Consider the following 15872-nt stretch of genomic DNA (forward strand, 5'->3'; position numbering starts at 1 on the left):
CTCTTCTATGCACACACGAGAAGGGTCAGCGGGGCCGGTGTACTCGAAGCCCAGATTACAGCGCTGCTGGATGGGTTGGACGCGGCGCTTGTAAAAGGAGAACATGACGGAGGCGCCGGTCACCCCCTCCTTCTTCAGTGCATCGATGGCCTCCAGCAGCTCCTTGACTTGAATCATTTCCATGCCGGAGGGTTCAAGGTTCCACTCCCCCCTCACCACGGGCGGTTTGCTCGACTTCGTCGGCAGGGGGGAGCATGGTTCTCGATGTAAAACCAGAGGTTTTTCCACTCAGGAAGGTTGGAGGGGAATCTATATGCAAGGTATTTCTCGCCGGCCTGCTGTCGCAGTTGGATGCCGGCGCCCCCTACCACGGCGAGTTTTTTCGTGGTTGGCTGGGGTTTCACGCGGAAGAGGAAGCGGAATAGATCCCAGTGGGGTTCAATTCCGAGAAATGCTTCACAAAAGTGGATGAAAATGGAGATGTGGCAGATGGAATTCGGGTTGAGGTGATGGAGCTCAAGCCCGTAGTAGTAAAGAAGGCCGCGGAAGAAAGAACAAGTGGGGAGGGCCAATCCCCGTTCGGCAAAATGGAAGAATGTGACGATTTCGTCGACATTCTCCATGGGGAAAGGTTCACGGAAAGAGGGGCGCCAGTTAACAAGGTTTTTCTCTTGGAGCAACCCTTCGGAAACCAGTTTGTTCAGATTGTTAAGGGAGCACTTACTGTGTGACCATTCCTCGGTTGATGGTTCTGCCGCTTTCTTCTTCCCCTCGATCTCCGACTTCTTAGGCGCCATCTCCAATGCGCTACGCCACGAGATGCTCGGGGGCTGCAGGGAGAGGGGCGGGGAAGTTGGAGTAGGAGGATCTCCTTGGGCAGTGGCGGCGGCGTTCGGCTCAGATTGGGGTTTTGGTGATTTTTGGCGGAATGCGGACTGAAAGCACAATTTTCCCTCCTATGGCCGCGGGGTTAAGTAACCTGCGGGATGGGGAAAAGTTACTGTTCAGAAGACTAAGAGTCGTTTTGTGGAATATTCCGAAGGTGAGAGGTCACTTGGTGGTCTGATTAGATTGAATATTTGATTAATCATTTTTTCAGGGCCAATTAGCCCGAAAGAAGGAGGTTTTTGAATCTTTGGTCTAATTGCATCATTTGTACCATCACTTTGGTCTCCCCTTACAGTGTCATTGTTTAGCCTGTATGCCACGATTTTTTGGACCCTTATCTCCAATTTCGTGGGATTTGGATTCAAGGCTCGGGGGCTGCGGGGTACGTGGCATCGACTACTTATTTTTCAAGTTTCTTTGAAGGATAAGGAGGATTACAAATTAATGGGACCCTCAGCCTGGTTCTCCGATTCAACCTGAGGCTCGGGGGCTACTCCATATGGAGTGCGATTTTTCAATCGCACACCATAACAGAACTAAAATTCGGGGCATGAGCACCTCATAGCTTCGATGCGGCCAAGGAAGTACTCGAAGCAGGGTTTCAAGATGAAGCTTCAGAAGAAGTCGAAGACTGCTTTGAAAGTACTCGATAAGCCTGCAGTACTCAGCTACGAAGAGCTCGGGGGCTTGTCAGACCCGGGGCTACCGGGCTGGGCATGTAGCGTAGTCTACGGAGGTTTAAGAGATTAAGTTCGTCTTATCTCTTATTCATTTTGTTTATCTTTTATTTATCCCGTTTAAATAGGAGATAGAGCTAACCAACGCGGAGAGGATCTATCCGAGACATGTTCTGGTTGGATCCCTCGGCAAAGGTCGGTTAGCATCTTTGTAACCCTGGCCTCTCGGATATATAAGGGAGGTCAGGGACCCCCTCGAAACAGAAGATCATTAGGTCATTCTATACAGAAGGCGATACAAGGCATACAGGACGTAGGGTGTTACGCTCCGTGCGGCCCGAACCTGTCTAAGTCTTGTGTTCCTTGCACCTTCGAGTTCCTGATCTCGGCGTCCCCTCACCCAAAACTTACCACCTTGGGTATATCCCACGGTGGGCAGCCGGTTAAACACCGACACCACGGGCTCTGGTTTCGCAGCCTCTGGTGCGTCGAGAGTCTACTTGCGAGGTCCCTCGAGTCTCCCTCACCGACCGATACCTCGTGACAGGCGCCCGCTGATTACTCCCGATAAGAACAGGTAACTTTAAATATTTTCACCGCTTCTACATGTTATATGTTCAAATCTGGAATAGAAAGTAATGATTTTTCTTAATCACTTGTGCAGGGGTTGGAAGATTGTGCAGCCTGGAGCTTCTTTGTCCGTCGTTCGTTGATTATTACATACGTTTTGTTTGCATTATTGTAACATTGGGGTGAAAACTGTGCAGGGCCGGCTGGAAGAAGAGACGAGGAACCGACAGGAGTTGGAGCAAATGATGAGTGATGTACTTACTTACATGCAGAGTCTTAGCGCTGCAACGGGTGTACCTCCGCCAGCTTCTCTGTTCGCGCAACCTCCACCGCCTGATCCGTACTCTACTCCTATAAGTGTAGCATCTTTCCCGCTTCATTCAGAACATTGGGAGAATCTATGAATTCTAGAGTTTTCCTTGGATTTATGACCACCTGTATTGGCAGTGGCAGACCTCTTAGCTCTCCTAGTATTGTTGGAACCTGCAACTAGAGACCTTTGTTTTGGGCAATTGCCTTGTTGAATTATTGTTTCATGTTTCATTTAGAATGCTTAAGTAGCAGTGCATCAGTATCTCAGTGTATGTCATGTGAAGTATTTACTGGTACAACATCAAATGCATGGTTTTAGTTCAGAACTACTATTTGAGATACTACTCCAGTGATGTTTGTTTTATTTTATTCTCACTATGTGTGTGCCTGTAGTGTTCTCACGCATGTATGTTTCTATAAGTGTGTCCATGTATATGTGTGCTTATCTGCTGTTATTTGCATTTCAGTTTTATTAGTTAAAAGTAATCCATCTTCTTTGTCAGCTTTATTGGTTAGGTTTCTAATAGTCTGGCTATATTTATGTATGATCGTCATTTATCTTGTCTCACATGCAATCTCTTCTTCTCTGTGTAGAGACAATCGGCGGCGTCAAATAATCCGCATGCTATGCCATCTCCAAATCAGGCAACTCCAAATCAGCCATCTCGAAGTCTTCATATGTGACATTGGAGCTTGTGTGGTGAACATGTGTGGTGAACTTCAAATGAACCTTTATCGTTGTTAACACTTATATGGTGAACTTGTGTATGTGATTTTACTTGTGTGATGACGAGACTTTGTTAAATTTGGTTGTGACGATAAGACTTGCGTGAATTTGGATTTGTATGTAAAATTTCAAATAATATGCCTGTGTGAATATATAATATGCATGTGTGAATATGTGCCTGTGTAAAATGGTGGGGAAAAAACAAATTAAAATCCTTAAAAAAAACTCTTTGCCGAGTGTATAAAGAAAGCACTCGGCAAAGTGACCAGAACTTTGCCGAGTGCCACGTCACGGGCACTCGGCAAAGTGACCTGAACTTTGCCGAGTGCCACGTCAAAGGCACTCGGCAAAGAGCCCGTCTTTGCCGAGTGCCTTCCAGAGGGCGCTCGGCAAAGAGCCGTCACGGTCCCAAACGCCGTCATGGCTACTTTTCTTTGCCGAGTGCCTTCCCTGACACTCGGCAAAGCCTTTGCCGAGTGCCCGACAAAAGGCACTCGGCAAAGACGTCTTTGCCGGAATAATCGCTACCGAGTGCCCTTTGCCGGGTGTTACACTCGGCAAATCTTTTGCCGAGTGTTTTCAGGTATTTGCCGAGTGTCATAGACACTCGGCTCCTGAATCCGGTAGTGCATAGTCAATCTTTACTGCAGGATACATCACACCCCCTAACCTTGGACACTGCAGTTAGTAAAGCAGAGATAATTGAATAGATAAAATACAATAGAGGTATGTGGCGGTTAACTGAGAATTGGCATACAGTAGTACACTATCTAGAGGGAGGCCAGGTGGCCGATACATAGTGCAGTAGGGTGTGCAATTTGAAATACAAAGGAGGACCTCACCAATTGACATTTCATTTATCTGCTAATCACAACAGTCTAATGTTTTAGCATATGGGTATGCTCCAACTGATGGCAGGAAGAGGACATAAGTAAATGAGGGAAAAAACACTTGTTCAATCACATATTCGCATTACAACTATCTAGCCTATTCTCTCCTCATTTACCTATGGGCCCTGCTGTCAAAATGAATAAACAGTACAATCAAATATGATGCCGTGCATTATGATTTCATATGCATAGATAGGTAAAACATGGAGACAAAACAAGCTAGCTGCAACATAGGACATGAACAGAAGAAAAAAAAGATTGGAAAGAGATGCACACGTTGTCAATATATTGATCATCACATAAAAAACTATTGCAACCGATGCATATACTATCAGTAGACATTCTGCGAAAGCACATATAAAAATCAAATGAGGTACCGAACAATAATGACAGAAGGTGACATTACTCATGCAACTCAGATCTGGCGGCGCTGAGCCACCGGAGACAGGGAAGAAGGATGGGGGCGGGGTGAGTACGGGGAGGGAGGAGAGGATAGCGCCGGCGAGCAGAGAGTTGGCGGCGGCGGTGGCGAGGAGGAGAGGAGTGCCAGCGAGCCGAGGGTGGCGACGGTGATGGCTCTGACAGAGGAGAGAGAATGGAGGGAAGGAGAGAATGGAGGAGAGAGATGGTTCGTGGTTGTATTGAATCATGTATACATACGGTATATGTATAAGTATTCACATGTTAAAGAAACAATACTGCAAAGGCAGCTGATGTGACAGGCACCAGATGAACGGTCTGGATAGTAAACGCTCAGCGTTCCTTTGCCAAAAAACCGCGTTGAAAGAAACAAAAACTCCGGTCATGTACACAACCTCGAGCTAGTGCTAGACTGCTGGTCCTTGCCTCTGATATTGCATCAACAACATCAACCTTAGATGTGTTTATTTTCAGGGGTCTAAAGTTTAGAGAGGTCACATAAAAAAGAATCTTATTATTTAGAAGTATTAAATAAAGTCTAATTACAAAACTAATTGCAGAACCCCAGAGCTAATTCGCGAGACGAATCTAATGAGGTATATTATTCCATGATTAGCGGATGATTACTGTAGCATCACTGTGGCAAATTATGAATTAATTAGGCTCATTAAATTTGTCTCGCGAATTAGCACCCATCTGTGTAAAAAGTTTTGTAATTAGACTTTATTTAATACTTCTAAATGCGCCTCCGACAGCATCGTCGGCTTATCTGAACGCGAGAAACAATAAAATAGAAAAAGCTATCGCATGAGCTTCTCGATCTTTGCGCTTTCTCTCTTGGCTCTTCGGCAATTGTGACGCTAGCTAGCGATGAAATGCAGCGTAAGAATTTTTACGCTTTCTCTCTACCGTGGACCAGCGACGTCGTCGGCCGTTGGAAGCAGCTTTAGCATGGAGTACACTTGGAAGGTGTCCATCAAAAGCGAGCCTCTAGGTACTTGAGAGCTCTTACATCAATCCCAAATCCCAATGTAAAGTTATGGTATGATTTCCAAAAGTGCCATGTTATTTTTAGATGTTTGAATTGATGAATGAAACTAGATATCCCAACAAAAAGTTTAGTCTCACGATTTTATAGGCTACTATATTATTTAAATATTGTATCTAAATGATCCGTGAGAGTTCATGAAACATGTAAAGATGAAACGCAAAATTTCTCAACTCAACGTGTTGGAACTTCTATCTCTAGCCTCATAAATTCTATGTCAAATCACTATATGAGCTGATATGGCATATTAATTGAAATGAAACTTCCACGCCGAATAATCTTAGTACTCATTTTTTTTAACCACCTGGAGATGTAATGGCCAACGAATTCTACTCATCGTTTAGGGTGTCCTTCCTCCTCTTTGGCTCTTTGGCTCTTTACCTAGTGGAGATTAGGGTGGACGTGATATACATCACAATCAAATCTTGTTGCCGTACTCAACTTCATTTAAAAATACAAAATGATCTGCACTAACTATATCGCAAACTATTTTCCCAAAACCATATGTAATGACTAGAAACATCTTGAACATTTTTAAGTAAAAATTATTTGTGATGTATAACAAATAATTTTTCAAAACACCATATATAATATTATATTATTACTAATGTATTTTACACATGAGTTTATTTTATATAGTTGGCTTTAAAAATCATCTGGAATATGTATATACTAGATGAATTATGAGAATTGTTTGTAATATCGCGTTGGTACTAACCTTTTTAGTGGTAATAGTAGGTGAAGGTTTGCAATCTAGGTGATAAGAAATAATTTAGTCCATAGAAATAAATTGTTTAATACAACACATGTCAATTAGGCTAAGAAATAACTAAACAAGATAAACCAATTTTATCCTACAGTGTTAATGATTTGCTGGTTACCTCTAATCCATATTGAGGTAGATTCAATATTCCATCCGCCCCTCTATCACGGGACCACTTGATTTTTGAGCCAATTTTGATCGAAGTACTGCTCAACACCTTGATTCCACTGAGGTGGTTGTTCTTTCATAAGACAATGACATCTATTCACATCCTTTATATCATCTCCATATAACCTAAATCCTACATAGAAATGCCTAAGGCACCATATAAGACAACCACTATAAATGCCATGATAAGAGCATCTACAGCATATTGCCAAAAAATCCATCCAAGACGAGTTTTTCTCTCTCTCCCCCCAACAACAGTGTTTGCCTTCGTGTGATCACTGATGCAACAGACTAGAAAAACTAATCTCGAATACCTCTTCTGACAGGTGACACAATAATCTCGAATACCTCTTCTGACAGGTGACACAATAGGTCAGTGCCTAATTAAGTCTTTCTTTATCCCTTTTCCTCTCGCCCCCTCCCGACATCATTTCTTTCTCCACTCACTCTCTCCTCTCTCGAGCAATTGGGCGACATCTCACCCTCATCTTCTCTAGGTCTCCCCCTCCTCTCTGCGCTCCTATGCATCCCCATCTACCATCTACACCTCCGACGCGGTAGGATGTGGGCCTATGCAAGCAGATCCATGACTAACGCAGCGGATCTGTGGCGCGACAGCGCACCCACGCGAGCGGGGGCGACCCGGTGGAACTATACCATTGGATGAGCCGAGAGGTGCGCAGATCTGTGCACCCGGCAGTAGGGCGGAGCAGGTGGCGTGGTACAGTAGCCGAGCTCCACCTCCACCTCATCTTCACCAATCGGCGATCAAGTTCCATGGCGCGGCAGAAAAGGTGGGCACCATGGCTCAACTTCCATGGAGCGGTGGCGGTGAAGGTAGGTGAACCACCTCTTCCTCCCCTCCTCTTTCTTGTAGGCAAGATACCCGTGGATAATAGAGATATAATTGACAGTATCCTAAGCATCTCTGAGATGCCAAGTTTTTGGTATTAAGGATGGAATGTGCAATCTTCTAGAAACCCTACAAGTCCTTATAACCAAACAAAATAATGAGCCACAAGCACATGACCATCAAAGATAAAAAATTATTTTTTGGCCAATAAAAAATTGCATTGTAAACATAATTATAAGGGGGAATTCAATCCTTAGTTGCCAAAAATATGATAAGATCTCTGTTAACGACTTCTCATAGTTATCATTAGTTGCTCGTGTTCTCCCTCTGATGATGTCTTCCTGCGCAGCCTCACACCCTCATCATAGGGACCCTAGGTTTAGATGGAGGCCAGGAACAGAAGGATCGACGATGAAAGGAGTAGAGTGGAGTATCAAGGGGGCAGCGGCTTCACTAGAGCTGCTGGCTGCTGGTAAGTAAGCTGGTGGTAGGTGACATTGGCAGTTGGGCGCAAAAGATTCATGCGCCGTGGGAAAAGCCATTGGAGACTATGGAGCGGAGGCGGCAAAGGTGCCGCACAGTGGGAGGAGACAAAGATTCAATTCTGAAGAGAGCAGAGAAGACATGACTCTGTTCATTTGAAGTTGGATTCACATCCAGTGACCAGTAGCCAGAAGCCTAGAATTGGTTCGGCCGAAAATTGTCCAAATTTTAGTCGCCTCGTCAAAATGCAGCTACAAGTTGCCTCTACTCTCCTAATCTGTTGGTTGCCGATGACCATATGACAATTGTCACATGGTCATGCTTGGACGTTTCACAACATGACATCGTGGTGCAAAATGCGGTGCTTTGACGCTTCGTGCACCAACTACACTGAATCCCGGGATGAAGTACATGCAGTTAGATCAGCTTAAGGACTGACTTGTCAAAATTTGATTAAAAAAATACTTGTCAAAAGAAAGCATGTGAAGAATCCTAGCTCCTTGGGCGAAAAAAAAATGCTGCCAACATGCAGTTTTACCTCGATGCGTATTCCTACAGGTAGAAGAGACGAATGAAGAAACTGCAGACATGGACGCGGACAAAACATAAGCCATGGCCGGGCTTTCATCAGCCATCACCACAGGCAATACCTAAATTCAGGCCAGCGATCCAAGAAGCTCATGCTCAAATAGCTGAATAATTCAATAAATTAAATAAAGAAAAAAACCAGCCATCATCCCTAACTGTCCTCGTCTAAAGAGCTAGATATACCGCAAAAAGGGTGGGTAGGTGAACAACACAAGCAGTACAACATTTGGAGGGAGAGGGATATTACTAGCAATCCTAACTCCTGTACATATCCTTCAGCTAGTTGTTGCCCTGATCCTGCATCAAGGACATAAGCCTCAGCTTCGAGTACATATCAAAAGAGGCATTGGAGAAGTCAGCCAGCGCACGGAATAGCTCTGGCAGGTGCGCCTTCAGGATTGACAGGGACTTCTCCCTGACCTGCTTGGATAGCTTATTGTGGGATTCAATCTCATCGTCAAGCTTGCTCTTCAAGCTCTCCACCAAGAATTTCTTCTCTGTGACAGCATCCTTGTGCCCTGTTCCCTCACCGGTTTCTGGATCGACATCAGATGCTCGGCGCTGCGAGTGCTTGTGGTACCAGTCCTCAAAAGCCCGAGCCTTCCGCATGTATTCCCGGCGAGTCTGCTCGCAGATCTCCTTCTGCTTCAATTCCTCATCTTGAACTCCTAATATAGTCTCCAAGACTGCTCGAAAGCTGACAATGGCTGTCTTGGCAAGATCATCAGGCAGCTTGGTCAGGTGCTCATTCCAGGCCTGAAGAAAGGCTTTGATAGGAGGTTGCTGCATCCTGGGTGGTGATGCTACTTTCTCCTTCAAGCTGCTCTCTATGGGTATAAGGTTAAGCTTCAACCAGCTATAGAGAGCATTTATGTATTCCTTTTGATAACTCATGAGGTCAGTAAAATTTGTGATCCACTTATCTACAATATCACGCAGCTGACGCGTGTGGCTGTGGTGATAATCACTTGTTTCAATACTGGAATCAGAAATGTCAACTGACTTCAAATGTAGCACCGTTTTCAGCTGGTTCGCGTGATGCATGTGCATGTCCTCCCACATTTTTGCCATCCTGAAATGATAGCAGAAAATAAATATTATAAACTGATGCAGCTAAAGATCATTTCATTTAACAGAAAGTAATAAACAAACAAAGCCAGAAAGAGTATAAAATGCCGCTAATATCATAATCCCTATCCATGCATAGGAAGTCAGGTTAGGCAATAAAACTGTCGATGCTGCAGAGCAAGCCCAACAACCAGCATTGACTGGTTACTAAATCGGAAAAGGATACAGAAGAGTGCTGCATTCAGGTGTTCTATCAACAATGCACACAACCAAATCACAGAATAGGAATATTGGTGTTCTAAAAAGTAAGAATACATCTGAAAAGTTATTTGTCACAATAATCAGCAATCTCATCATGCATGATAGGAAAAAACAATGGAGATAAATTACCTGTCTGCAAGATCCAATAGTCTTGGGTAAAGTTGATTATCACGGAGATGCTGAATTTCTGACACAGTTGAATCCATTGATTGCATATCAACTATGTATCTTGTATGCAAGTGAGTTACAGCAGCTTTCGTTTTCTCCAGAACCTCAATGGCAGCATTGTGTTTCTTTTGTCTATTTAACAAAGCAACCTTCCGCTGATACTCAAGCTTCATAATCTCACCAGCCTGTACAAATGGGGGCAACTTTTAATGACAATCAAGTGGAATCCATACAGTTTCAATGCTTCAGTTGAAACAAGCATCAATGTCAAAGCTATGACTATATCAGAATTGCCTGATCCTTGTGTGATCAAGCATAAATGCTTCAGAAAACTTATGCGATTGGTACTACATTTCATTTTAGATATTAGAAAAAACGTAAAATGGCCATATTAAAGCAACTATGAACTTGATTGACCATATGTTCCATTCACATATTGAGACAAGTTATATTACTTTTGATTTCCTGCCATAAAGTGTGTTGATCATTCAGTAGGAAAAAAGTGCACTACTAATTTCTTACTCCTGTACATTTATATTTGTACTCCATAATTCAACATGAAAGAATTTCTCAATGGGTCTTCCAGAGTGCACCCAAAAGCATAGCGTACTTCAGGCACGAAATCCTAAAATCACCTTAAGCACGAGGTGTATGCACACTTGATACACAGCAGGCAGCAGCCGTAAATGTGGTCAGAGAGGTTAGACTGGCCCAAAGCAGCCCTCATCCCAGTCCAATAAAAAATTCACACCTTGGGCACTACCAGTCCAGGATTCTTCCCATCCGGTCGAAAGAAGCCACAATGACAGGGTGCTTCATCCTCATCATTCACAACCATCTTCATGAATTACCAGTCCAGGACTCAAACATAGCAGCACTGCTGCTGCTGCCTCATCCTCTACTGTCCCCCAAGGCTCCAACTCTCTCATGCACCTTCCTCCTCTGCCTGCCCTGAATGATAGGCATCTATGCCATCATCATGGCAGCAGCAAGGGGTTGAGGATTAGCACAGATCTGGCAGTCCACTCACAGGAAGTCCAATTTTAGCTATTGGAAGCTCGATCCGGTGGATTCCAGCAAGAATGTGGGGTTTCTAGAGTGGGCAATAGCTAGGGCAAGCGTTTCTGCGCCATGGCGTCTTCCAGATCTCCACGCCTTGACGATGGCACTGCGCCTGGTTACAACTTGAGGCGCTACTGCTGTGCTGCGCCCGTCTTTAAGACAGGGCACATGTCTTTTGCGCATTTAACTAGAGTAAAGCACCAAGAAGGGCAAACATTTGAAAACCACTACATACTGGCAGCAGAAAATGGAAAAAGAAAAACTGCAGGAGTACCAGACCAATTTGGATACTAATAAGTAGTAACTGTACTTTGAAGTAAATGGGAAATTTTCTGAACATCCAACTTTTCATCTCTTTCGAATAAGTAGCTAAAGCATAATCTCGACAGCTGTAGAATTTAAATTTCAATGGAATCATAATTATGAACTTCCATAGAACCAATCCAAAATGTAAAAGTTCATAGGTCAGCTATTAAAAAAAAACAAGGAATGAGATGCACCTTCACTTCATCATAGAGCTTTTTCTCCCATGCTAAGATTTTATCTACTACAGTTGCCAAGGTCTCCCATTCATCATTTTCGAAGTCATCCTTCGCATCATCACCATTTTGCATGCCTTTGAAGGATCTATTCCATGTAATTATTTTCATGACTCTTGCAGAATGATCAATATGCCCTGTAAAAATTATTGTGAACATGGTTAGAAGAGGGAATATAAGTAGGCAGCTATATTACACTTGTATTTATATATAAGTACAACTGAGGTATGGAAGAAAGTATTTTTATCATTTGAGTGACTCCTAAGTAACTTTAAAGCATACAGTGTAAATATGAATCAGCCGGCAAGTCTTTTTTATAGATAATTAGCAGTATAGGTTAAGTAATCTTATGAACTGCATCAGGATGCAAATTAATCAAAAGCTATGTCATCTTTTCTGGCAGTGGTGACATATTTTAGTACATTGGACCAACATATGAGAATACACAATAACATAAAAAAGACCTTTCTTACCTATGTAACTAGAGTCCCGTTCCTATAAAAGAATAAGCTAAACTTGTCTCTCTTTTAAATTCTGTATGATAATAGATTAATTTGTATTGTGCTAGGCGGCCAGTGGGGTGGCACGCGCCTAGTGCCTAACCAACTAGGAAAGCTAGGCAGAAATAAGTTGCCATGCAGGAAAGTGGGACCTGGTGCCTAGGCAGCTAGAGGCTAGGCAGCCAATGTTTTAAACAGTTGAAACAAAGAAAGCGCATACAGTGATCAAGATAGCATCCATCATCATGTGCCAAATACACAATTTAAGATAAAAAATTGTCACAACATTGCCTGGATTTTGTGTGCAAAGCATAGGCAGGTGACCTGATGTTAAGCCAAAATGCGACAGAAGACAAACATTGTGTCCAGCATATGACCTGACAAACGACAAAAATGGAGGTGCCTTTTGCACATGGGAACCTCAAAATGATGCGATGTCACACTGTGCAGACAAACAAGGAAACACCACGTAATTAAATGATTTAGACACGTTTTTTGAATGCCAAGAAAGATAGTTCTTAAAAGTTCCCTGCTTGTATGCTAAAAGAAATGCACAATGGTTTTCTGTCCTTTGTGGCTTTGTCACAGTTAATAGTATAAACCAAACGGGTAACACAATTACTACCTACTACTATGATTCCTGTCGACAATTCTACAAAAAATTTAAAGCACTAGCAGTTTTCATCAGCTATTAAAATTGGAGACATATTTCATTCTTATCAACACAATGCTTTCAGTCATGATTCAGTTTTTTGTTTAAGAATTTGATCTCTTCATAGAGGACATCCTTGCTTCGTTCTCTTCTTTGTTGTCAATTTTAGTAGCCCTTCACTTCACATCTAATCTGGTATTTCCATTATGTGCCCTTTGCCATATCATTAAAAAAAAAAGACAAACAAAGTCAAGATTGCAATGCTTACACACAGGACAAACTGTATTAAAAGAAAGGAGAAAGTCCAAATTACTCCCTCCAACTATGACCCAAGTCCATATAACCCCCTAAACTACAAAACCGTTTACTTTGCCCCCTGAGTTTTCAAAACCAGCTCATTTTTCACCTTTGGTCTCTATCTGAAACCGGTTTTGGCTATGTGAACATTAGATTTGCTTATTTGGTAAGCGAGATGCCCACATCATCAAACGCCATCCACATCTGCAGCCGACGTCTTCCTCTTACTGCTGCGGCTACGATCTCTCCCTCTTCCCCTCTTGCTGAAGCAGTACCTCTCCTTTCACTCCTTGCTTGTCCACCAGGCAAACCAGAAGTTGCAACTGCATCTCCACACCCTCCAACTCCAAGCGGCAAGCAAGCAACCAGAGCCACCACCGTCACTCACTCTACCTTCCAATTTCCTCTTCTGCTCCCTTCCTGCTCCAGCAGAATAGTGGCATCACAACCACGAAATCCTTCTCTGTTCCTTTCCTCCATCTCCACATCTCAAATCAGCAAGCACCAGAGCCTCCTCCGTATAGGCAAGCACCACCTGAGCTCCGCCCAGGCCCAGCCGCATCGCCAGGCACCTCCGAACGACCTTGGCCTAGAGCTGCGCAGCAAGGTGAGCAGCAGGTTGCGTTGGTGGCATGAGGACGAGGATGGCAGTAGCAAGAGGTAGACGCCCGGAGGTGGCAGCACACGTGGACAATGATTAACGATGTGGTCATCCTGGTTGTCAAAACAATCAAATCCACCATTCACGTAGCCAAAACCAGTTTTTGTGGGTACCAAAGGTGAACAATGAGCTGGTTTCAGAAACCCCGGGGGTTAGGTAAAAGGTTTTACTCTTTAGGGACTTCAGCAACAGTTGGAGGGAGTAATTTGGACTTTTTTCCTTAAAAAACTTAAACTGTAGACTGAACAGGCTATAGATCACAATGAAACCTGCATTCCAAGTCCAGCTCGCAGTTAGAATACACCATCAAATTGGTTCCTTGCACCCACATAATCATAATTGATCAAGATACACACTAACACTTGTAATGCAGAACAATAATGATGCAATAACACGCCAATGATTGTGCCAAAAACCTCTTTAACCAGTAGCTGCAAAATCCTCTTGGGCACCTGCATGTTACCGGTTGGGGAAAATGGGATAGTGGAGTGTGGGAGCTCACTTGACTTTTGTAGCAACCCCACCATCACCACCAACCTCTGAGACACTAGTTCTTGACCTCTATCTACCAAAGAATCCATCACATCACTATCGCCATCAGCAAAAAAGATCAAATTTTTATGACAAATCCACAGCAAAAAAAAACACAAAAGGCCACCACCTGGGAGCCTAAAACATCCAAAATTGCAAGTATCAGGGCACAATCAAGTCGCTGACCTCGGTTGTCGGCGAAATTGGAGTGGTAATGCATCCTATTGGCCTCCAGCACCTTGGATACCTCACCAGCGCTCTCCGACGCCTTCAAGAACCTCTCGTCGATTTCCGCGAGCACCCGGAGCAGGTCCACACGCGGCATCTCGGCGGGGACTACCTTCCCTGCCTTACCACCGCCAACCAGCGTGACCGGCGGCGCCGACTCTGTGTGCTGGTGGTGCGCCGCCTTCTTCCCCTTCCCCTTCTTCTTCTTGGACGAATTCTTCGGGGGCTTCGGTGGCAGCGACGGAGGCGGCGTGACCATCTCCGGCGTCCGCGGCTCCTCCTCGAACTCTTCCGACAGTGGCACCGCAGCCGGCGGAGGAGGGGAAGGAGGCGGGCGCGGTGGCGATGCCGGGACGTACTTCTCCTCTTCCGGCTCAGCCATAATCTCGTCGTCATCGGGCGCGATGGAGGCCATCCCCTCGTCCATGGAGAAGAAATAGTCCCAAGTGTCAACCCCGGACTTCAGCTCCGACGAGGGCGGGGGAGGAGGCTGAGGAGTCACCGGCGTCTCCGGCGGCGGCGGCGACACGGGCTGCGGCACCGGCGAGCGGTGACGCAACCGCTGCCGCCGGTTGTCGAGGTGGCCGTCGTCGTCCTCTTCCTCCTCCCTCTCCACCGCCTCCTCGTCTTCCTCCCTAATGGAGTCGGCGTGGAGCATGGCGGGATTCTTGTTGCCGGTGGAAGGCGGCAGGGGCATGCTGATGGAGCGGTGGATCTTCGCCGGCGACGGCGAGAAATCCGGCAGCGGCGGCGGGGGCGGCGGCAGCGAGTCGAGCGGCGGCGGAGGCGGCATTATCTCGTCGGCCCCCGACGCATCGGAGGGGCCCGCCGCGGCCGCGCCGATCCCGCCCTGCTTGGCGCCGGGCGCTGCCGCCGCCGCCGCCTCGGCCGCCTCCCCCGGCGGCGGCGGCGGGGGCACGCCCTCCCCGTGCGCGAACTCGGAGAGCGCGGCGCCCGTGTCCCTGAGCGAGCAGGCGTAGGCCGAGTGCGCGGCGGCGAAGGCGTTCCGCGCCGCGACGGCCGCCTTCATCAGCTGGCGCCGCTCCTTGCAGCGCGCCACCGCCTCCTCGTTCTCGATCCGCGACTGCGCGCACCCCATCTCGCGTCTCCTCTCGCCCTATCCCCCACTCAACCTCAACTCTCCTCCCCCTTCCCCCACCTCCACCTCACCGCATTGCGCCCCACAAACCCCCGAAGCCGAGCAGAGCGAAGCAAAGCGGAGCAAGGCAGGCGGAGTGGGCGAGCGGCCGCCCGGTCGGGTGGATCTAACGATAGCTGCTGCGCGGCCCTCCCTGGCCCCTGCCCTGCTGGTGCTCAGCCCGAGGCGCGGTGGCAGCGAGCGCTCGGTCGGCGTGGGCGTGGCGAGGGGCTCGGCGGGGTCCCACTCGCGCGGAATCCCGGCGCCTCCCCCCTCCCTCCCTGACAAGCGAGCCCAGACTCCCGCGGGTCCGGCGCGTCAGGGACCCCGGCGGGTCGCATCGTGCGGCGCGGGCGTGCGCGGTGGACCGCGGTCCGTGG

At 46.2% G+C, this 15872-nt stretch overlaps 1 protein-coding gene across 1 annotated transcript; it reads right to left on the reverse strand.

Moving 5' to 3' along the window:
- Positions 1 to 8454: 8454 nt before the first annotated feature.
- On the reverse strand, positions 8455 to 15588 carry LOC112887967 (nitrate regulatory gene2 protein). Its single transcript, XM_025954270.1, has 4 exons — positions 14313 to 15588; positions 11447 to 11622; positions 9846 to 10069; positions 8455 to 9459 (listed from the first exon to the last, which is right to left on the reverse strand). The coding sequence occupies exons 1-4, from the start codon at positions 15451 to 15453 to the stop codon at positions 8667 to 8669; spliced, it is 2334 nt and encodes a 777-aa protein (XP_025810055.1). The 5' UTR covers positions 15454 to 15588; the 3' UTR covers positions 8455 to 8666.
- Between the last annotated feature and the right edge of the window lie 284 nt (positions 15589 to 15872).

Source organism: Panicum hallii, chromosome 3 (assembly GCF_002211085.1).
Source record: "Panicum hallii strain FIL2 chromosome 3, PHallii_v3.1, whole genome shotgun sequence".
NCBI lineage: Eukaryota > Viridiplantae > Streptophyta > Magnoliopsida > Poales > Poaceae > Panicum > Panicum hallii.